Below are 24081 nucleotides of genomic sequence, written 5' to 3'. Positions count from 1 at the left end.
GCCACTAGAGGGCGCAATGGCGCCGTAGGCAGGCACCGAAGTCCTTGTTTGCCGAGCTCAGGCGTGACCTTGTTTGTCCTGTGTCTCAAGAGAGGAAATGTTCATCTCTTTCTCAAGGTTCTTCACCCAGTGAGCTGCTTTCTTTTCCTCTTGATGTCATCCTTTTACACAGGCAGGAAATTATGTTCACTTCTACTATCCTGTGGTCATTTAAAACCACAAACAAAGCTGATTGACCAGGAAGTCAGATAATTAAAAGAGCCATAAGTTCTTGATAAAGCCTTGTTGATTGAAGAAAGCAAAGTAGCCAAAGTATCGTGATTGACAGGGGGACCAGCAGCCTGAGAGGCTGAGCTCTCCAGATTGCAGTGGAAAGGCATAAGTTGGTTATTAGAACAAGTTGGCGAGCTGTGACCGGCATTTTGAAAAATTGAGCTAGACTTGAACAAAATAGAACAAATAACATAGAACAGAGCTTTTTCCATTCCGTGTGTGCATACTGAGTTGCTTACTAAATTATGTTTCTCATGGTACTTCAAAGTTTTAAAAATATGAAAGCCTTGACCGGGCTCGGTGGCTCATGCTTGTAATCCCAGCCTCGGTGACAAAAGCGAAACTCTGTCTCAAAAAAAAAAAAAAAAAAGGAGGAGAAGAAGAAATTTGGAGAAATGAGGCCATCAGAGAGGATGAGAGGACGAAAATATTCATCAGGACATAAAGCTTTGGTGGCTGTCAGACTGAGAAACAGTCCATCTACTAAGTGTGGGGAAAAAAAGCTATTGTGCATGACCCTCATGTTTCTCTATAGCCTCAATCACAGATTGGGTTTTGCCCAACTTTTCAGTGGACCACACCACGAAGGTAGTGGATTTAAGGTGAAAAATATTTGAATGTTGACAAGCTAATTGTCAGATGATTTTAGCAGAAATCAGTTTTCATTATTTAAACTGATAAGAAAATGTTTGTGATTTTGACAGGCATGGTAAACAAACAAAATTGTGATTTATGTGGCTCAAATGAGACTAAAATTTATTTCACAAATTACTGATATTTTTAACATTTACAGTTTAATTGTTCATTGTGGAAAAACAGAGAAAAGGGCATACGCTGTCCAAGCACAGGCTTCCATGTGGGCTCAGCCCACCATGACATGGGGATGAATCCCAACTCTCACCCACCATGACAGGTGATCCCCCCAGCTCTCACCCACCATGACAGGTGATCCCCCCAGCTCTCACCCACCATGACAGGTGATTCCCCCAGCTCTCATCCACCATGACGTGGGGATACCCCCCAGATCTCGCCCACCATGACATGGGGATGCTCCCAGCTCTCACCCACCATGATGTAGGGATACCCCCAGCTCTCACCCACTATGACCATGTGGATGACCACCCGCCCTCACCCTCCGTGACATGGGGATGACCCCCAGCTCTCACCCACCATGACATGGGGATGCTCCGAGCTCTCACCCACCATGACGTGGGGATGCCTCCCCCCACCAGCCCTCACCCTCCATGACCATGGGGATAACCCCCAGCTCTCACCCTCCATGACCACGGGGATGGCCCCAGCTCTCACCCACCATGACATGGGGATGGCCCCAGCTCTTATCCCATCCTCCTCTTCTCTACGCCTGAGCTCAACTGGGTGTCTAGAATGCTAACCCTAGCTTCATCCTGCAGCAGAAAATAGGTGTAGGAATGAGGAGACGTGGAGCAAAACAAGTCATCTTCCAGCCATAGGTGTCAGTCCAGCAAGTCTTAGCCAGTCGTGAGAGTACACTTCTTTCTTCTTGAGCCTAGTTCTGGGCCTGAAATCAGGAAAGATCTATTTTCTCCTTTTCTGATGTGGTGGGAGATGGGGGCTAATGAGGAAACCTGCCATGGGAATGCGAAAACCTCTACCTTGCCGTCAGTTCATCTGGTGGTATATCCCTGAGGCTTCCATTTCTCTTGGGTTATCTTTGCAAGGTGGTTATGCCAGAGGATCACAGGTGAGCAGTGGCAACTCTCACCTTTCCTATAAGAGCCCCAGAGGAAAGGTGAATTTGGATGACAAGAGCCAGGGCTCTGAGGTCCTTCTCAAGTGGAGAGCTCCTCTCCAGGGACAGCCTGGGAGATGAGGGTGGAATTGTATTAGTGAACAGCAGCATTTCTCAGAAGTCCCTGGGTGTATGGGAGGGGACATCCACACACAGAGTTCCCATCTCCCAGAATAATACTACTACTGGAGATGTGTGGCCTCTAACATTCAGACCCAGCAGCCACCACTCCTAAAGCCAGCATCACCCTCTGTAGCTCACTCCAGACCTCATCTGGAACAGCCTCTGTTCTTCAAGGAAACCAGGAAGGAATTTTCCACTTTACACAGCCCCAGATCAATACCAAACAAGCATGTGTTGGAGGGAAGTTTATAAATAAAAAACAGGACCAAGTGCCGAGGAAAGGTCAACCATGATGTGGCAGGAAGTGGTCTGCATCACTATGGGGTGCTGATGGGTGTGGGGGGCCCTGGGGACTGAGGCTCCCTGAGCACATTCCATATTTTGTCAGGCCAGCTCCTCATGGCTTCCCACGGTTTGCCAAGCACTTTTCGCATGTATATCTTCATCTTGCTTGGTCCTCCGGGGAAAGACCACACCTTCCCGGTCCCTTTATTTAATGTGACTGGGTCTTTCCCAGGGCCTCTCTCATGAGCTGACTCAGGGTATTTGAGGGGAGATACCAAAGGTAGTGGGTTTTGTGGCTGACTCAGTCATTATGGGAAGGTGAATGTAAAGGTAACCCAGCGACTCAGCACCTGTATTTCACCTCTCTGGTCCAATCTCCGCTCGCAGCCCTACCTCCAGGTCAGTCCCTGGGGATTCCCAGGGGAGTCTCTAATTCCCTCAAGCCAGGGTCTTGGAAAGGAGTGATGAGGGTTTACAGCTAATTCATAGTATTAAAAAACTATGGCTAATTTTTGTGTTTTTAGTAGAGACGGGGTTTCACCTTGTTAGCCAGGATGGTCTCGGTCTCCTGACCTCGTGATCCTCCCACCTCAGCCTCCCAAAGTGCTGGGATTACAGGAGTGAGCCACCACACCCAGCCTCTAGTAGTACTTTTATCAAAAGTAAATAGAAACGTGAAATTAATTTTCACAATACATTTTATTTAAACTAATATGTTCACAATGTTAAAATTTCAACATGTAATCACTATAAAAACTACTAGTGAGATATTTCACATTACTTTTTTCATGTAAGCCTTTGAAATCTGGTGTGTATTTTATATTTACTGTACATCCTGATTTGGAATAACCACATTTCAATCTTTCAATAGCCACATGTGGCTAGTGGCTACTGTGTTAGAGCAGTTCTAGAACAAAGGAGTCCCTTTCAAACTATTTTGAAGTCATCGTCTATAAGGCAATATGAAAGCTGATCTGAATGATTTCTCCTTTTCCAGGAAAGGAAACAAAAATGAAATCATGTTAGGGCTGCATATTTTATGGATCCCAGGAGAAATACACATAGTCTGAAAGAATGATCTCAGTCAGAAACTCAGAATGAATCATATGAATTAAACATTGGACAATGTCCAATGCTCAGCATGTGTTTTTGGTTTATACTAAGAACATATTATGCCACCAAATACAGATATTTACTATTATACTTAGTGTAGGAGTTATATTGAGACATTGTTCTAGACTACCACAGTTCCATATTTTGTGAAAAGTTATATTGCACTTTTTTTTTTTGAGAGTGTGCCCAGGCTGGAGTGCAATGGCATGATCTCAGCTCACTCCAGCCTCCGCCCCACCAGGTTCAAGTGATTCTCCTGCCTCACCTCCCTAGTAGTTGGGATTACAGGTGCGCACCGCACCACCGCGTCTGGCTAATTGTTGTATTTTTGGTAGAGACGGGATTTTGTCATGTTGGCCAGGCTGGTCTCGAACTCCTGACCTCAGGTGATCCACCCGCCTCAGCCTCCCAAAGTGTTAGGATTACAGGCGTGATCCACCACGCCCAGTCTTATATTTCACTCTTTGGGAATTGTATCTTACTGTAATCTTAAACTACACTAAAATAAATAATGTAAACCTTTTGTCAAATTGCTCAGAGTAGGTTTCTACTTTGGTTATAAGGAATAAAATTCATGCTTTTGTGTACACACTAGACATCTAAAGCAATCAACTATAGTTAACAAGCAGTGCTCTTACCAAAAGGTAATTCTTTCTAGAATCTGGCACACCATTTAATATCAGTATGAGCATATGGTGGGTTTAATAATTGTTTCCCATGTTTATAGGTTTCCTTTAGTTTTATAAGCAGTTAAAAAGAATCCCTTTCACTGAAATACAATCTGTGGTGGGACTTCTAGCTTTTCTCAGTCTTACGCTGCTAGATTTATGTCACTGCCAAAGCTATGCAATGGGTGATATTTACACTATGCTCAAACAAAGCAACCAGAAAAACACATCACTGAATAATACAGATATTCTGAAGTCAAGCAAGCCAACTTTCATTAACAGATCAATTTCCTTAGAAAAGTTGATGAAACTAAAGACTGAAGTTCAAACAAAAAGCCCTCTCAAGGGGGTATGAATTTCTGGTAACTTATGGGGTAAGAAAAAGAGCAAGAAACTTGAAAGTAGGGAAGAGAAAAAAGAAAAGGAGCAAGAGGGGATAGCCAGCTCTCAAAAGAGTCTCCAATAGGAAAGCAAAATCTGTATCTAGCCAGTACCAACATGTGAAGAAAGAGTGAGCATAGCAAAATTTAGAAAGGTTGCTTGAAAACCAAACAAAAAACCAAATACCTGTAATCCTAGCACTTTGGGAGGGCGAGGTGGGCGGATTGCCTGCACTCAGGAGTTCAAGATCAGCCTGGGCAACATGGTGAAACCTTGTCTCTACTAAAATCAAAAAAAAAAAAAAAAAAATTAGCCGGGCATGGGCTGGGCGTGGTGGTTCATGCCTGTAATCCCAGCACTTTGGGAGGCCAAGGTGGGCAGATCACGAGGTCAGGAGATCGAGACCATCCTGGCTAACACAGTGAAACTCCATCTGTACTAAAAATACAAAAAATTAGCTGGGCGTGGTGGCGCGTGCCTATAGTCCCAGCTACTCGGGAGGCTGAGGCAGGAGAATCGCTTGAACCCAGGAGGTGGAGGTTGCAGTGAGCTGAGACCATGCCACTGTACTCCAGCCTGGCAACAGAGCGACATTCGTCTCAAAAAAAAAAAAAAAAAGTCTCTTTTGGCCAGGTGTGGTGGCTCACACCTGAAATCTCAGCACTTTGGGAGGCCGAGGTGGGTGGATCACTTGAGTCCAGGAGTTCAAGATCAGCCTAGGTAACATGGCAAAACCTCGTCTCTACCAAAAACAAACAAACAAAAATTAGCCGGATGTGGTGGTGCACACCTGTAGTCCCAGCTACTTGGGAGGCTGAGGCAGGAGAATCACCTGAGACTGGGAGGCAGAGATTGCAGAGAACTGAGACTATGCCAAGGCACTCCAGCCTGGGTGACAGAGCAAGACTCTCTCTCTCTCTCAAAAAAGAAAAAACAAAAAGCCTCCTTTAAAAAATGCAGTTTGATGCTATAAATTTATCAGTTAATAGTTTTTGGGGCAAAAAATGTTTTCTGACATTTCAATAAGAGCTATAGACGAAGTCCAGCATTAGTCATGACTCTGGACTAAGTCTGGAAATCTGGAATCTCTTCCCAGCTCTGGGAGGTACAAAGTTTTAAAAAATAAGGTCAAAATGCTGGAAAACATTCCATTTATTTCCTTATTAACACAATTGTTCACTCATAAACGACAGTAACACTTGGTGCTATGGGTCATGCACTGAGGTCAGAACAAGGAACAGAAGAAAATGAGGTAAATTGGTAAATCTTTTTGCAGGCTGAGAAGTGAGAGAATGCTGGCATGCCTACTCTGTGCTGGTTTTTTTTTTTTTTTTTTTTTTTTTTTGAGATGGGGTCTTGCTCTGTCGCCCAGGCTGGAGTGCAGTGGCGCAATCTCGGCTCACTGCAAGCTCTGCCTCCTGGGTTCATGCCATTCTTCTGCCTCAGCCTCCCAAGTAGCTGGGACTACAGGCACCCGCCACCATGCCTGGCTGATTTTTTGTATTTTTAGTAGAGACGGGGTTTCACCGTGTTAGCCAGGATGGTCCCGATCTCCTGACCTTGTGATACGCCCACCTTGGCCTCCCAAAGGCTGGGATTACAGGTGTGAGCCACTGCATCCAGCCCTCTGTGCTGGGTTTTATTTTGTCATCCAATAACTCACAACTACATAATTTATTTCCTTTTTACAGATAAAGAAATGGGGGCTCAGAGCAGTCAAGAACATGCCCCAAGTTATTCGTCAGTGAGGCAGAAATTGTGGTGTCCTTGTGTAAGTTCACAGTTTATACTTTACCATTATACTGTGCTCCAAATTATCTGATATTTACTTTCAAAGCATGTGTAGGAAGTTTACTATGATGATGCAGAGACATTGTACAGAATCCAGTCCCTTGACTCTCAGGTCCCCAGAACACTCACTTCACGATTTTGTTGACCTCTTATGTCAACTTAAACCTGGCACTCTCTTGGCTGGCTTTCTCTGCTCTTTCTGGGCACTCCAAAGCTTCTGTACTTACATGCTACAATTCCAGTCACAGGAAGATGCTGAGTTCTTTAGTCCCAGATCCATATTCCTGAGAAAACCTAATTGCCTAGGCTCAGGTCATAACTTTGTGTCTGTTTCAGTTGATTATGGCTGGGCCTACTGCCCCTCTGTATGGTGGTGGGGCAGAAGTTCCCAGAGAGAGGCAGGGGTGACAGAGACTGTTGTCTCAAATGCTAGGCAGACATCTGGAGTGGTAACCACTACATCTGTTCACAGTGAGCACATCCTTGCAGGGAAACTGGGTTAATCATCTCTATTATTGAAACTCAGAGGTATAGTGTTTCTTCATAGGAATTTTCTTTCCTTATTTGAGATGGGGGTCTCACTTTGTTGCCCAGGCTGGAGTGCAGTGGTGTGTGATCTTGGCTGACTGCAGCCTCCCCTCCCGAGTTCAAGCGATTCTCCTACCTCAGCCGGCTGAGTAGCTGGGACTACAGGCATGGGCCAACATGCCTGGCTAATTTTTGTATTTTTCGTAGAGACAAGTTTTCACCATATTGGCCAGGCTGGTCTTGGACTCCTGACCTCAGGTGATCTGCCCACCCTGGCCTCCCTAAGTGCCGGGATTACAGGTGTGAGCCATCACACCCAGCCTATTTATAGGAATTTTCTATAGGTATATAAGTAATAATTTGAAGGTCACAACTAGATGCCTTTTCGTGTAACCGTATCTTGAATGGAACAAATATTTTCTTTCTACATAATTATACATAAATAACCCAATGCTTTTTAATACCCATGAAAAACCATTAGCTCAAAGACACTTGCAAAATTGTATCAGGTTGTTTTCCTTGGTGTGTATTAAGTTTGAAGCAAAGGGGATTTTCACATACCAAGACAAAGTAGAAGTCTTCCACCAAGTTGAAATCATCACATTGCAATTTAATCATACGATACAACCAATTTTTTGATGTGTTATGCCATTCACCAAATACCAAAAATTTTTTAGGGGAAACTTTACATCCTCAATACTATACACTTCCAGCTACATCACCACCTAACAGGGACTTTAAAAAGAATACAAAGTACGGTATGCCTTCTCAGTGCCTTGTTAGTAATTCAGTTACAGTTCTGCTGAACTTTCTTTAAAGGAATACAATTCTCAATCTTACACGGTTCAGAGCACAAGCATAGCTTATTGTATACAAGAGATGTGCATCAGTTCCCACTCCTCAGGGACTGTATGAATTTGGCTTTATTTTATTTTTTTTTGACAGAGTCTCACTCTGTCACCAGGCTGGAGTGCAGTAGTGTGATCTCAGCTCACTGGACTCTGCCACCTGGGTTCAAGTGATTCTCCTGCCTCAGCCTCCCAAGTAGCTAGGACTACAGGTGCACGCCACCATGCCCAGCTGATTTTTTGTGTGTTTTTAGTAGAGACGGGGTTTCACCATGTTGGCCAGGATGGTCTTGATCTCTTGACCTCATGATCTACCCGCTTTGGCCTCCCAAAGTGCTGGGATTACAGGCATGAGCCACTGTGCTGGGCCAAATTTGGTTCTTAGAAACCAAGGAGTGATGTGTGCACCAGGCCCAGGGCTGAAGAGCTGCTTCTCACTAGATGCCTCTCTTGGTCTGGCTTCTGTGTCCAGTCCTATCCAGGGTTAGCTCTGTTCCTCCTCCTTGTGGCATCTGTGTTTCTCTTTCTGCTCTGTCTCTCCCCATCTCCTAGTCCAAACATCCAAAGAAATCAATTACCTCCAGGAGATCGAGACCATCCAGGCTAACACGGTGAAACCCCGTCTCTACTAAAAATACAAAAAATTAGCCGGGCATGGTGGCGGGCGCCTGTAGTCCCAGCTACTTAGGAGACTGAGGCAGGAGAATGGCGTGAACCTGGGAGGCAGAGCTTGCAGTGAGCCGAGATCACGCCATTGCACTCACGTCTGGGTGACAGAGCAAGACTCTGTCTCAAAAAAAAAAAAAAAAAAATTAATGACCTCTGCCCCTAACTGAACAAAGCCCTTCATCTAAGGCCACCCTTTGGTTGGCAGCCTTAGCCAGACATCTGCTTCTGGTCAAACCAATGTCTTGTCCACAGGGAGGCCCAGCGCTGTTTCTGGTTTTAGCTGGATGCAGGGTATCAGACATGGCAGGTACTACGGTCTACCTGGCGGGTATCAAAGAGTTGGTCGACATTCTCTCAACAACCTAATAGGGACCAACCATGGAAGGCCAGTAGTAAAGGAGTTTGAAGTTCCCTTTCAGAAACCAATTAACAACCCCAAAGAGACAGTGGGTAACATAAAAGAGCAGCCATAAAAATATACAGTTAAACATATTTAATAGAAATATTAAAATAATCACTACACTTCCTCTCATTGCAGAAACCATGAAAGAATATGCCTTTTGTAATCAAAGTAATTTTTTATCATGCAAAAAAGTATTTTGTTATGACATTCGTAAGTGGAGACTGTATTTCAAAACAAGTTTATACAGACTTCACAAGGTCTAAAATCAAAGTGAAATATATTTAAATATGATTAGTTACATCGTATGCAGCTGGCATACTCATATTCACAGTTTATAAAGTAAAAAAACTGAACTCTTCATGTCGGCTCTGAAATAGATGCTTTTTCATTCATACATTCGCTAGTTAGGTCTGTTCTTCTAAGGAGGAAAGATGAGATATAGGAGATATTTTTTAAAGAACAAACTCAACATATCAGCAGCAAATTTCAGTTAAACTAAATTGGAAACCAATGTTCTGTGTAACCAAAGTGCAAAGTCAGTTCCCCAGCTCAGAAAGAAAATTAAGAGTATAAACTGAAGGCTTAAGAGAACTTCAGAGAGCATACTGTGTGATTAATACATAAACATTAAAAATTATCCAATTTTTGATTTAAGAACAACACAGTTTGGAGCTAGTCATTAAAACATATGCACAGGTGTCAAAGGCAAGTAACACTACCACCTAAGGTTATTCGGAGGAACTGTGAAGATGTAGCACGGACCTCTAAGGTGTCTAAAATCCCTTCTGATGGAAAGCTTATGGAACACTATCTGCCAAAAACACTGAAAGCACCAGTTTTATATTTAGATCCAATGCTGAGTGATATAGTCACTGTTAGGATAGGTTTTTATTTGGGAAAATGGAGAGGATTTTCAAAACAGATTCATGGCTTGCATGCAGTGACACCCTATCAAGAGCCTGGAAAGACACCATGAAATCACCTCAACTCAAGTGGTGGGCCCACCTATTCATAGTCAGCGTTACACTAGCCAGCTCTAGGGCTCTGACAACATAATGAGTTTTGAGATAGTATACTTTAAAGAATAAAAGGAGTTTATTTTAAAGCAAATAACTAAACTGTATTTTAACTTAGCATAATTCACTGCAGCATATTTACTTCATAGCCCCTTAACATGTCACTTTTACCAACAAAGCTTTTTCCTTCATATTCTAATCACAAAAATTTCTCAACAATTTATAACAATCTGTAAATCTGACCTTGCAATAAATAGTCATAAAACGTTATTTTTATTACTATTATTATTTTTAGAGACAAGGTCTCGCTCTGTTCCCCGAGCTGGAGTGCAGTGGTACAATCACAGCTCACTAGCCTCAAGCGATTCTCCAGCCTCAGCCTCCCAAAGTAGTGGGATTTCAGGCATGAATCACCACACCTGGCCTTGAAACATTATTTTTAAAGCCTAAATTCCAGTTGGTATGGTACCAAAATTTAGTTTAACTTCAAAATTCACAGTACTGCTGAGAAATGCGCGGGTCCTGAGGTTCCAGAGAAGTGGGGAGTGAATTCATTCCTGGTGGTTTTATTCTGGCAGCATGCATGGGAGATCACATGAGTTAGAGGGCTGTGGCCTGGTATCAACACTTCAAGCTGTTGTACTTTTACTTCAAGTTGAAACTTTTAAAATACATCTGTCATACAGATGTACAAATATATGTAAATGCAAACATATATACACACTTTTTGACAAAAGAATGATGATAACACACACGAACCATTTTTGTAAACAGATTCTATTTGGTTAATAACAGTATTCCTTCCATCAACCTATTGGAAGTCCAAACCAACTACGAAGATAGGATGCTCATCCAGAATAACGGGAAGCATTTTCTTCCTCATCTTTGGAAAGTAAAACAAAGAAAAAAAAAAGAAAAAAGAGAGTATTAAAATTTCTCAATGTAAAAATCTATATTTTAGAACCACTCTACAATATAAGCAAATAATGTCTTTTTTACTGATCACATGCCTTTTTTGGTGGGGGGGGGGTTCTTTTTTTTTTTTTTTTTTTGAGATAGGGTCTTGCTCTGTCACCCAGGCTTGAGTGCAGTGGCGTGATGAGACTTCAATGCAGCCTTGATCTCCCAGGCTCAAGTGATTCTCCCACCTCAGCCTCCCAAGCAACTGGGACCACAAGGTGTGTACCACCATGCCTGGGTAATTTTTTGTTTTTTTGTAGAGATGTAGGTCTCACTGTTTTCCAGGCTGGTCTCAAATTCCTGGGCTCAAGTGATCCTCCCACTTCAGCCTCACAGTGTTGGGATTGCAGTCACGAGCCACTGTACCCAACCATATGTCATTCTTTAGACACACTGCTTACTAAATTTCTCTTTTTAAAGGATATACTGAATTTCCGGTTGAGCCAACTTAACAGCTAATTTTCTATTTTAGCTTTAAAACATTGATAAGCAACATGAAGCAATCTAGAACTTAACCTTTAAATGGCTTTATTAAAGCAATCCAGCTATGAAAATTATGCAGAAATGATTATCTACAAACAATCTTACCAGCACATAAGAAATTCTTCCTCTATTCTGAAATACCATCTTCTCACAATATACTTTGATGTTATGAATCAATGTCTGTTCTTGAACATTATTTATTATCTTTCTCTATTAAACAATTCCAAAATAAAATTTCCAGCACAACTAAATATTATTGACGATAAGAGGATTTTAAAAAAAATTCTTTTAAAACAGAAGCTTATATACAACTTAGAATCTAAAACCAATAGATTTATGGTAAACCTTAAAACTGAACCAAAACAAACAAAAACCAAAGTTTTAATCATTTAAAAATCATGTTTATTGAGGTACAAGTTACTTATAGTAAAACCTGCCCTTTTCAGCATATAGCACTGAGTCTTGACAAATGCACAGTTATGTACCACCACCGACCAAGGCCTGGCACATTTTTACCTCCTCAAAGTTCTCCCTGGCTGCTTCTCCCACTCCTTGGCAACCACTAACCTGTTTTCTGTCCTTATAGTTCTGCTTTTTTCAGAGTGTCATATAAGTAGAATCACACTGTACACAGTATTTTGAGTCTGACCTCTGTCAACTGGCATAATGCATTTGAGAATTATCCATGTTGCTGAACTGGCAGTGCATTCTTTTTTATTGCTGAGCAGTATTCAATTGCATGGCTGTACCAGTTTGTTTATTCATTTGCCAGTTGAAGGATAACTGAGATCTTCCTTGTTTTTAGCAATTTTAAAGAAAGTTTCTATGAATAATTGTGTACAGGTTTTTAATTAAATGTTTTGGAGATATAATTCATATACCACATAATTCACCTTTTTAAAGTGCATAATTCACTGGTTTTTAATATATTCACAAGGTTTGTGCATAGGTTTTTGTGTGAATACTGGTTTTCATTCCTCTTGGATAAAGATTTAATTTGGTATTACCCTTCCAGACACCTTTCTGTGTTTTCATACATATATATGTATGACAGTTTGACCTTAGGCAGAGTAGCATTTTCAAAATTTTACATGGGGAAACTTTCTAGAGTTAAAGCCATTTTATTTTTCTGTTCTGTCTGGTTTTATCTGCGTGTTATTTACAATCTGCTGCGTAACAAATTACTACAAACTTAGTACCTTAACACATATTTATTTCACAGTTTCTGTGGGTCAGGAGATCAGAAATGGTTCTATTTCAAGGTCTCTCACAGGGCTGCAATCAAGATGTTGGCATGGCTGGGGTCTCATCTGAAGGCTGGACTGGAGAAGAATCTACTTCCAAACTTATGTGGTAGTTGGAAGAATTTAGTTCCTCAAGGCTGCTAAACTGATGGCCTGTGTTCCTTGCCTCTGGGATGGTAGCTTGCTTCAACAAAGTGTGCAAGCAGAGAAGACAGAGAGAGTCCGCTAGCAAGATAGAAGCCACAATCTCTTGTAATCTATCATTCTTGCTGTATTCTACTGGTTAAAAATAACTCATTAGGTTAGCCTACTGGCTCTCAAGGGGAAGAGATTATACAAAGGCATGCATTTCTGGAGGAGGGAATGAGGGCAAAGAATTCTGAAAAGTCTGTCTTCCACAATCTGAAGAACTTCTAGAAAGTAGGAGGAAGCGATATTGCTTAGGGATGGACAACTTGGCACTGGTTATGTGTTCCAAGTGAGGTAACCTTGTTCCCAAGAATAAAGAGAACCAGACGACTGTAAACATTTCCCTAAACTGAAATGCAGACTGTTGTATGTTCACCTGAAATGAATGGTGTAAGCTGAATATAAGATTTTTGACAAAATAAAAATTTTGCTGTGTTCTCAGATCTGGCAGGCTCCTGCCCTTGTGCAAACAATGTTCCTGGCAGCTATTCATCTCCTTAGGTAAATAAGAATTGGAGAAAAGCTGTGCTTAGATAGGGTGCATTTGCTCTTGCCTTGGAAGGCTGTTTTCTGATAAGGTTCTATATCCTCTGCAAATCAAATCAGGCACTTACAGTGTGAGTATGCATTCTCTTCCTGCCAGTCTGGAGATGATCAAAAAGCCTATAACAGGCTTGGCCTATTTTCCTATTGGGTTGCTGGGCTTTTTTTCTTTATTTACTTGTAGAGAGTTTTAGACCTCTGTGTATGTATGGTGTACAAGTGACAATATTCAGATCTGTAAACTGTAACCCAGTCTGGGAGCAAAGAAGATATAGAAAAATGACTTTTACTTCCGGCTTGAGTAGTAAAATTGAGATTCAAATTTTGCATATAGAAGTACTATATGGCTAACTTATTTGGGGAGCAAAGCTGACTTACCATAAGTCTATCTCGAATAGAAATGAAACACTCAATTTGTGAAATATGCTGAGTTTTAATGCGTGTGGGGGCAGGGTGAATTAACATTTGTGATGCAAGGAGAAGAGCAATCTATACTTACCACTGTCTATTTGACATTGTTTGGGGACTACTGCTACACTCTAAGTCATTTTACCTTATAACGCAGAGTTGTAACACGCTACTCTGAGCAGCTCATGACATCTGCTTGAAATTTAAGTTGGGCCCCTAATATGTGTTTATTATAAAGATTTTGATGCTGCTTTTCAGAGTTGGGTAACCTACTTTACCCCCTAAGCTAATGTTTCCCAAATACACCCAAACCCACAGAAAGGAAAACTATTCCTCATTAACTCACAGCCAACATCATAAACATTTTATATCTAGAGCTGATGATACAGTCAGGTATTTACCAACACTCATGTATATATGTAGAGTTTCAAGAAATAATTGCTTATCCTTACCAGATTCAACATATTCTAATGTTTCACATATTATTTTTATTTCTTAATTTTTTTTAAAGATGGGGTTTTACTCTGTTGCCCAGGCTGAAATGCAGTGGCGTGACCAGGATTTCGACCAGAAGTTTGACTGCAGCCTCGAACTCCTTATAACAAACAATCCTGCTGCCTTAGCCTCCCGAGTAGCTAGGACTATGGGCACATGCCACCAGATCTGGCATATTTTAAAATTTTTGTAGACATAGGGTCTCGCCATGTTGCCCAGGCTGATTCTGAACTCCTGTTCTCAAGCAATCCTCCTGCCTGGTCTTCCCAAACTGTTGGGCTTACAGGTGTGAGTCACTGAGCCCAGCTTGTATTCTTTTGATTTAAAAAAAAATATTCTGAATGTGATCCACCAAATTAATTTCACCATCCACTAATAGGTAGCAACCTGAATGAAAAATACTGTTATAAACTTTAGACAAAACCAGAGATTATAAACATTTGCTTCCAAGGAGATGAGAGAGGCAAAAGGTACTTGTTTGCTCTGATGGGCCCTGTTTCCTTCAGTGCCAGGAAGAGTGGCTCTCAGACCTTTCTTCTGGCATCCCTCATGTATGCAGTGTTGGTTATTATTTTCAAGGCCTTGGTAACAAAATGCCCCTAGTGTGACCAGTCAGACTGACAGTCCATATCTGTAATATGGTGGTAAGTTTCCTTTGCATGTCTTTCTTTCTGGCATCTTAGACCTTTTACCTAGGAAATTTTCTTTTTGCTTGAAGTACATCATTAAGAATTTTCAGTGAAGGCAGATTCTTAAAGTTTTTGTTTTCCAGAAGAGATCTTGGAAAATATAAAAGGTTGGCAGTTATTTCTTTTAGTACATGAGATAGTATTACACCAATGCTGTTGAGAAGTCTATTGTGAGGCAATGTGTCTTCTTTCTCTGGCTGCTTTTGAGATTTCTCTCTGTCTTTTTTAGGGGCAGTTTTACTCTTATGTGACTAAAAGTAGATTTCTTCTTTTTTTTTTTAATACTGCTTGAGATTTTATTGGGTTTTTGAATCTGTGGATAGATATCCTTCAACAGTTCTGAAAGATTTCCAGCCATTCTCTTCATATATTATCTGTGCTGTATTCTTGTCTCTCCTTTTAGAACTTCGATTAGTAAAAACATGTTTGATGTCTTTTCCCACTATTGTTTTTTGTTTCTCCCATGCTGAATTCTGTGTAATTTCTTTTGAACCATCTTGTAGTTTACATTCTTTTTTTTTTTTTTTTTTTTTGAGATAGGAGTTTTGCTCTTGTTGCTCGGGCTGGAGTGCAATGGCACCATCTCGGCTCACTGCAACCTCTGCCTCCTGGGTTCAAGCAGTTCTCCTACCTCAGCCTCCCAAGTAGCTGGGATTACAGGCATGCGCCACCACGCCCGGCTAATTTTTGTATTCTGAGTAGAGACGGGGTTTCACCATGTTGGCCAGGCTGGTCTCGAACTCCTGACCTCATGTGATCTACCCTCCTCGGCCTGCCAAAGTGCTGGATTACAGGTGTGAGCCACCGCGCCAGGCCTTACATTCTCTCTCTTAAAGAGAGAATGTAAGGTATCTAAATCTGCTGCTAAACCATCATTGTTTTTAATTGTAATAAGGTCTCTTTTATGTACTCACATTGATAAGAGACAAGTAGGAAATAATCTTTAAAGGGCAAACTAATGTAAATGTGTTTTCCTGTCTGTTTACAGGACTTAGCAAATGCACATCTTAGAGTTCTGGGTTTCTAATGTGTATCTCCTCTATGAAATTCTTTAAAAATATCTGTTATTGGTATCCCTTAGGTTAGTCTCTTTTAGAACTTCTAAATCAATGGACCCTTAACTTATAGGAGCCACCTGGACGTTAGCAACATCTACATTAAACATGCTGAGCTTTTAAAAGAGGCCTGTTAGACATGCTGAGTATTTTGAGATAGTATCATTGTTATATTGAAAACTATTGAAAACTTTAATTTTAAAATGCAAACGTTCTTAAAGTCCTGGTTAATTTTATAACTATAAAATTAGTTATAATTTTGAGATTTCTGTCTTGTTTTTTATAGGGGCAGTTTTACTCTTAGGTGACTAGAAGTAGATTTCTTCTTTTTTATAACTATAAAATTAGGCTTACTTTTGTTAGAATAAATTAAAGACAGTGAATTTGTAATTTGAATAAGTACTAAAAATATACATGATGTATTCTTATTTGGGCCCTTGTGACAAAAATACTATTGTGGCTATAGAAACCTATCCTATAGTTTGAAGAACTGAGATTACTGTCAGTATTGAGAACATTCCTCCTTCATCATTAGAAAGATTATTAAAAACCAGGTTCAAAGAAACTATCAATACTACTTATGAAGTATGTCTGTAAAAAAAATTAAGCCTGAATTTTATCAGGCTTCTAGACCAGGGGTTCTCAAGGTATGGGCCCCAGACCAGAAGTATCAGCAACAAATTGCTAAAAATGCAGAATCTTGGGTCAGAAATTGGGGACCAGCAATTGGAATTTTAGTAAGTATACCAGATGATTCAGATGCCTGCTCAATTTTGAGGATGACTCTTATCAGTTTAGTTATTAGGATTTACAGGGGATGGGGAACATGTTAAAGAGCACCAACTAGATAAGGTCAATCAGTCAAAAGTAAGATGTCTGGACATTCTGGGCCTCCTGATGTCTTAGAAAGCACACAATACCATCTATGATGTATTTTTGTCCACCATCCCACCCAATTGCACCTGGATCTTCCTATTTATAGGCAATTGGAACAAGCTCAGTGTTACCCTGTAATGATTAAAACCCAAATATAGGACTGCTATAGCATAAATGACCACTTTCTTCAATTAATAAGTGGCACATTAAAAATATACTTATATATATAATTGTTATAGATAAAAAAACAACAAAATGGCCGGGCGTGGTGGCTCACACCTGTAATCCCAGCACTTTGGGAGGCCAAGGCGGGCAGATCACAAGGTCAGGAGATTGAGACCATCCTGGCCAACATGGTGAAACCTCGTCTCTACTAAAAATAGAAAAATTAGCTGGCGTGCATCTGTAGTCCCAGCTACTTGGGAGGCTGACACAGGAGAATCGCTTGAATCCGGGAGGCGGAGGTTGCAGTGAGCCATGATCGGACCACTGCACTCCAGCCAGGGTGACAGAGCAACACTACGTCTCAAACAAACAAAAACACAACAACAAAATAAAGCTTAAGGAACATCAACCAAATGCAATATATGAGCCCTATTTAGGATACTATAAAAAGACATTCACAATAACACAGGCAAAATGAACATAAACTAGGTATAGGTGACAGAGAAATCCAATAAACATTGAATTATTCACTGAGGAAAGAAATGATGTGTGGGATTTAAGTCTCTAATTCTCCCCTATTTACGCCAAAAGATTGTCCATGAGTTGAAAACTGTTAGAGATGGGTGACAACTCAAGAGAGATTATAGCGTCTTCCTTGTGCTTGTAAATGTCAAAAATAAAAGTAATTTAAAACTAAAACAAAAATGAAACCATAATTCTTAAGATGCAGCTTGAATTCAGTTAACTATAGCAGTTGTATATGAAGCATTTCAAAGAAGTTAATGACATCACAGTATTAAATCCATCTGACATGGAAACAAACTCTAACTACATCATAGTTTTTTTTTTTTTTTTTGAGATGGAGTCTCGCTCTGCCATCAGGCTGGAGTACAGTGGCGTGACAGATCACTGCAACCTCCGCCTCGTGAGTTCAAGCAACTCTCCTGCCTCAGCCTCCTGAGTAGCTGGGACTACAGGTGCATGCCACCACGTCCAGCTAATTTTTGTATTTTTAGTAGAGATGAGATTTCACCATGTTGGCCAGGATGGTCTCAGTATCTTGATCTTGTGATCCGCCTGCCTCGGCCTCCCAAAGTGGTGGGATTATAGGCATGAACCACCGGTGCCTGGCCTATGGCACAGTTTTAAAACTGCATTTGCCTAGAAAGTGGACTGCTGTATATAGACCAAGTGTTGGGCTATATGACTCCATTGTCTTAGGCTATTTGGGGTTGGAGGAAGGAAGAGGGGTGAAGTAGAAAAGGAACAAGCTAATAAATGTTTTTTAAAAAGTAGAATTTAAAACAAAACCACGTTCAGCTGAACACCAGAACTCAACACCAGGATAAAAATCCAATTTTCAAAGAGCTAGAAGATCAAGCTAAGCACTTATTGTATTTTGCTGAACGTTAAAATTATATAAATGTACTACAGTTGCCTCAAGATGTTAAAAAGTCAGCTTTTCAAATCTAGTCACGGCCTACTCATATGACAGACCCAATTCAAATGAGCAAAATTGAAAAGTTACACATACAGACAACTTCTCAACCACCAGGCTGTTTAGTTTAAGTTAGAAGTCAGAAGTTCTGAGACTCTCCTTTTACCCACCTTGAGCAACCGCAGCAAGTTTTCCCTTTTCTTCAGGGCTGAGCTGCAACATCGTATTTATAACAGGAAGAAGTCTCTCTCTTTCACTACCTGGCTTCAAGAAAATGAACTGCAGCAAGACGTTCTTCAAGTGTTCCACGTTAGCTGCAGACTCGTCTTGCTCTTGATTCCTCTCCAATCTTCTTATTTCACTTTTGAGAAGCTGGTGTCAGAGAAATGAGTTAAAAATGGGCTTTAGGAGCTTCTGATTAAATATGGCAGACTGAACTCATGTATTTTTCTTCTCTTCCCCCCAAATTTCCCCCTTCCCTCCATATGGCAATAAAGGAAGGAATTCAGTTAACTACAGCAGCTGCATGTGAAGCATTTCAAAGGAGTTTATGACATCACCATATAAAATCCATTTGACATGAAAACCGGAACTCCAACTATGAGATAATTTCAAAGCTGCATTTGCCTAGAAAGTGGATTGCTGCATATGAACCAAGTGTTGGGCTATATGACTCCATTGTCCTAAGCTATTTGGGGTTGGAAGGAAGAGGGGTGAAGTAGAAAAGCAACAAGCTAATACAAGAGGAGAAAAAGTAGATGAGACACATCAAGAAATTCTCACGAGAAACAGATGAAGAGGTGGAAATGAGTCAGTCCAGCAGCTTACCAAGTATCACTGACAAGAGGAGAGGATGCATCCTGTGTAAATACTGGAGTTCTTGTCTCAGAAGCACAGGGTATCATGGAAATGGAGGTGAAAGCTGGGGAACTGATGGAACGTCTCCATGAGGAGCAACTAACTGGAGCCATGGGTTGGTACCAAGATGTTCCCTCTGCCTTCTACTTTCGATAGAAACTAAGCCAGTATGGCATGGGGCTCTGAAAATGGGCTGAGGGGAACATCGGTAGCCTCCACTAACCCTCTGCCCCTACGCTGTTCCTAAAGTCCCAGGCAGTTAAGACATCCACAGTGAATGGCACTTAATCAAAAGTTCAGACACAGTGAAAATTCAGGAATATAAGACAATGTAAAACACTATCAGAGAAATGAGGCAAAGAACGATATAAAAAAGGTAATATCATGTTCAAGTCTTTGAGGAAGATTTCCAGGTTGAAACCAAGCCATAGCTTTTAGTATATTTTCATTTTAGGTTAGGCAAGAAAGTTAGCGAACTTTGTCCTCAAACCTAGGACCATTTAAAAAAGTGACAATAAAGAAGATGAAGAAATCATGAAGAGAGTATAAATTTATGAAAATATAACATTTGGCCAGGCGTGGTGGCTCATGCCTGTAATCCCAACACTTTGGGAGGCTGAGGCAGGCAGATCACGAGGTCAGGAGATTCAGACCGTCCTGGCCAACATGGTGAAACCGTGTCTCTAGTAAAATAAAAAAAATTAGCCAGGCATGGTGGTGCGTGCCTGCAGTCCCAGCTACTCGGGAGGCTGAGGCAGGGGAATCGCTTGAACCTGGGAGGTGGAGATTGCAGTGAGCTGAGATTGCACCACTGCACTCCAAACCTGGTGACAGAGCGAGACTGTCTCAAAAAAAAAAAAAAAGAAAATATAACATTTAAATAAGTCATTTAGGTTTACTGGGCTAGTTAGTGATTTGTTAGCTATGATAATGTTTTTATTAGTGGGAAAATGTTATTTTATAGAGATGCATACTGAAGTATTTAATGGTGGAATGTCATGATATATACAATTTACTGAAAATAACTGAATTCGGCTTTAAAATAATCTGACAAGGATAGCTAGTGGCCTTGCACAGTGGCAGGACAGATCTATTAGGAGCAGCAAAGTACAGGGGAAAAGCATGTACTTTTCAGACAGCTATGAGTTTGAATTTTGTTCCACCATTTACCAGCTTCAATTTTTCTCTCAACCAGTTATGAGATTAAATAATGTACGTAGAGCCCAGGGCCTGGGTCATAAGAACTCCTCAATAAGCAGTATGACTATATTCTGAGGGGTGATTTATCAGTGAGCCAGGGTGGAAATACCTCATTTGAGTAATCCTCAACTGTTCTGCAACATTCCTAGATGTTTCTGGTGTCTACTTTAAACAGGAAAAACTTCCCATGCCACTTTGCCATCTCCACCTGAAAACTGTTTAGTAGTTCAGTACTATAAATATCAGTTGAATAATTTAAATTCACTGGTTATCTTTAGAATTCAAAGACTCACACCCATTTTTTATTTAAGCATATGTGAACAATGATTTGTGAACATCTCTCTAGTTTCTAAATCTATTAGGGTTTCTTAGGAAAAGTAGGAATTAAGAAATAATCTTTATGTAATAGGTGTAAAAGAAGTATTTTGGCTGGATGCGGTGGCTCACACCTGTAATACCCGCACTTTGGGAGGCCAAGGCAGGTGGATCACGAGGTCAGATCGAGACCATCCTGGCTAACATGGTAAACCCTGTCTCTACTAAAAATACAAAGAAATTAGCCAGGCATGTTGGCGGGCACCTGTAGTCCCAGCTACTCGGGAGGCTGAGGCAGGAGAATGGCGTGAACCTGGGAGATGGAGCTTGCAGTGAGCCGAGATCGTGCCACTGCACTCCAGCCTGGGTGACAGAGCAAGACTGTCTCAAAAAAAAAAAAAAAAAGGCAATATTTCTCACCATCAGGAATCTAATATAAAGATCAAGATGTTATAGATGCATCTGCAATGTGAATTTTTAAACTTGGGTGCATGTGTATGGAGGGTCCAGAAAACCAAACTGGCAGTTTTCACGGTGGCCAGGTTTTCTGATCTCACCTTAATTTGCTCTATAAGGACTGCATTGGTTGCCTCTGTTTCCCGAAGCAGGCCGTTTAAGTGATCTGCACTTTTTGTGATGGAACTGAGCTTCTGAACCAATTCTTCTTTGGTAAATTCAGCATGCCATAATGGAGGCTCTGCAAGATGTTGTTCCAAGAATTAATTTTCAAAATCATACATTACAGATGAAGATTCTAAATAATAAAAATCTAAATATAAATATCTTACTATGTGATATTTTATAGGTCTGCTTTCTTTGCCATTCATCTATTCAGCATACCTCAATCAACAGATTATATGTTGTAGGTGACACAAATAAAACAGTATCTCTGTTGTAAAGCATGTCATCTAACTGAATAAAGCCCTATGAGTCCCAGTTCTGAAATTTGTCAGAATTGTGTTTATAGACAGTTTTATTACACGTCTTCTTCCCATTTATTAATATTCCAAGATTTTATGTCATTTCACGTATAAGGAAAGCATTAACATTTACTGGTCACGTATCGTGTTCCCTCATAAGAATCTTCTATCAGGCAGGGTAGGTATCATTATTCAAACTTTACAGACGATGAAACAGGCTCACAGTTGACAGGTAATTTTTTCAGAAATCACAAAGTCAAATTGGCTTCTGGAGTCTGCTGCTCTATCATGATGCCTCCATGTCACCACTATTAACTTTGCCTGAAGGAACCATGACTTGCAGTTTCTACCCCACGTGGTCAGTGACCATGAACACAAATGACCCTTACTCCAGGTGATTCTGAAGTTTCAGGAAGATGACAGATTCCCCCTAAATTTTGAACAGTAATATTAATTACAAGTAATAAAATATACCAAAACATCACTACAAAAATTTAGCATTACTTCATCAAGAGGAATAAACTGAAACTGTCAGTTTCTTGGAAGGGTGAGAGGATAGTTTATCCTGCTTTCTAATACCCACCACCTATTTGTGACTATAAACTTCCCACCACTTATTTATGGTTCAAGCCTAGGGCAAGAGCTAGCATTTTATTTTAAAAAAGATTTGTTTAATAATTTTTCCATTTGGACAGTGTGATGGTTAATACTGGGTGTCAACTTGATTGGATTAAAGGATGCAAAGTATTAATCCTGAGTGTTGTCTGTGAGGGTGTTGCCAAAGGAGATTAACATTTGAGTCAGTGGGCTGGGGAAGGCAGACCCACCCTTAATCTGGTAGGTGCCATCTAATCAGCTGCCAGCGAATATAAAGCAGGCAGAAAAACCTGAAAAGGCGAGACTGGCCTAGTCTCCCAACCTACATCTTTCTCCTGTGCTGGATGCTTCCTGCCCTTGAACATCAGACTCCTAGTTCTTCAGTTTTGGAACTTGGACTGGCTCTCGTTGCTCCTCAGTCTGCAGATGGCCTAGTGATCGTGTAAGGTAATACTTAATAAGCATCCATCCATCCATCCCATCCATCCATCCAACCATCCAATTAGCCCTGTCCCTCTAGAGAACCCTAATACAAACAGGTAGTGGAATATTGAATGAAATTTTATTGGAGCAGCCCAAAAAAGCATATGTACCTTAGAGTAATAGTAATTAAATAAGACTGTGAAATTAAAGAAGAAGAACATATTTAGACAGAGTAACAGACCAAGTTTAGTTTCGGGAGAATTAAGCAGCTGCTCTAAAGACTGTGTGTATGTGCTGGCGGAAGACACAGACTCCGTATCAGTTGTCTCCGTGCCTTCTCCCTCTTCCCGGGTTACAGTGTGCATGTCTAGAAGCGGGAGGTCTGTGTTCTCCTTTCTCCAAGGTTCTTCAAAGATTGTTGAGAGGAAACTGGGCCTATTAGATTTTTTTAAAAGGTTAAGTGTGAGATTGTTCAAAATCTATTGATTCAGCCTTACAGAGATACACAATAAAATGAAAATATCAAATGATAAGAGTAGAGGAATTAAGTAACTATAAGATAAGTGAAAGGTGTATGAAGAATTGCTAAAACATTTCTTAAAATTTAGTCATCAAGGCCGGGCATGGTGGCTCAAATCTGTAATCCTAGCAGTTTGGGAGGCTAAGGTGGGTGGATCACGAGGTCAGCAAGTTCAAGACCAGCCTGGCCAAGATGGTGAAACCCTATCTCTACTAAAAACACAAAAATTAGCCAGGCACGGTGGCAGGTGCCTGTAATCCCAGCTGCTGGGGAGGCTGAGGCAGAGAATTGCTGGAAACCAGGAGGCGGAGGTTGCAGTGAGCCAAGATCACGCCACCGCACTCCAGCCTGGTGACAGAGCGAGACGCCAGCTCAAAACAAAACAAAACAAAACAAAAAAACTTAGTCATCAAACTTTTAACTACGTTAGTCATTTTAATAGAAGCTATAAATTAATTGCTACTAGCTAAGATAAACTGTTAGATAGCACAGCTCATAATATAGTACTACTTATTTTTTATTAATTTAGAGTAGAGGGCCAAACTACTGCTAAATACTGGCCAAAATTAAAAGACTAGATTCTAGCAATTTTTCAGGATTAGGTATTTCAGATTGCTGCATACTTCTTGAAACACACTTGCTGAAATCTGCTTGGTAGACATCCTCAATCACTGCCCTTATACCTTTACCTCTGCAGCTTCTTAATTGTTGCTGCTCACACCTACAGTGCTCATACAGTTAAGAGCCCAGAATCCAGGGCACAGAACTAATCAATTACATTGTCTAGCAAGACTTTCCTGTTTGCTGATAAACTGTAAAGTGTTATTTTTTCTG

The 24081-nt window shown here is 40.8% G+C and overlaps 1 protein-coding gene across 9 annotated transcripts in view; it reads right to left on the bottom strand.

Moving 5' to 3' along the window:
• Positions 1 to 8928: 8928 nt before the first annotated feature.
• Positions 8929 to 24081, bottom strand: part of LOC129397131 (ranBP2-like and GRIP domain-containing protein 4) — an 81568-nt gene continuing 66415 nt past the window's right edge. For 6 of the 9 annotated variants that reach the window (XM_063594768.1, XM_063594767.1, XM_055107604.1 and 3 more), the window contains 3 exons: positions 21345 to 21484; positions 18585 to 18786; positions 8929 to 10752 (listed from right to left, as the gene is read on the bottom strand). In XM_063594768.1, the coding sequence (XP_063450838.1) occupies positions 10718 to 10752; positions 18585 to 18786; positions 21345 to 21484 (377 nt within the window). In that variant the 3' untranslated portion in view covers positions 8929 to 10717. The other 3 variants (XR_008624308.2, XR_010109245.1, XM_063594769.1) reach the window with 3 other exon arrangements.

This window comes from Pan paniscus, chromosome 12, assembly GCF_029289425.2.
Source record: "Pan paniscus chromosome 12, NHGRI_mPanPan1-v2.0_pri, whole genome shotgun sequence".
NCBI lineage: Eukaryota > Metazoa > Chordata > Mammalia > Primates > Hominidae > Pan > Pan paniscus.
This window is presented reverse-complemented; position numbering and strand designations above follow the sequence as displayed.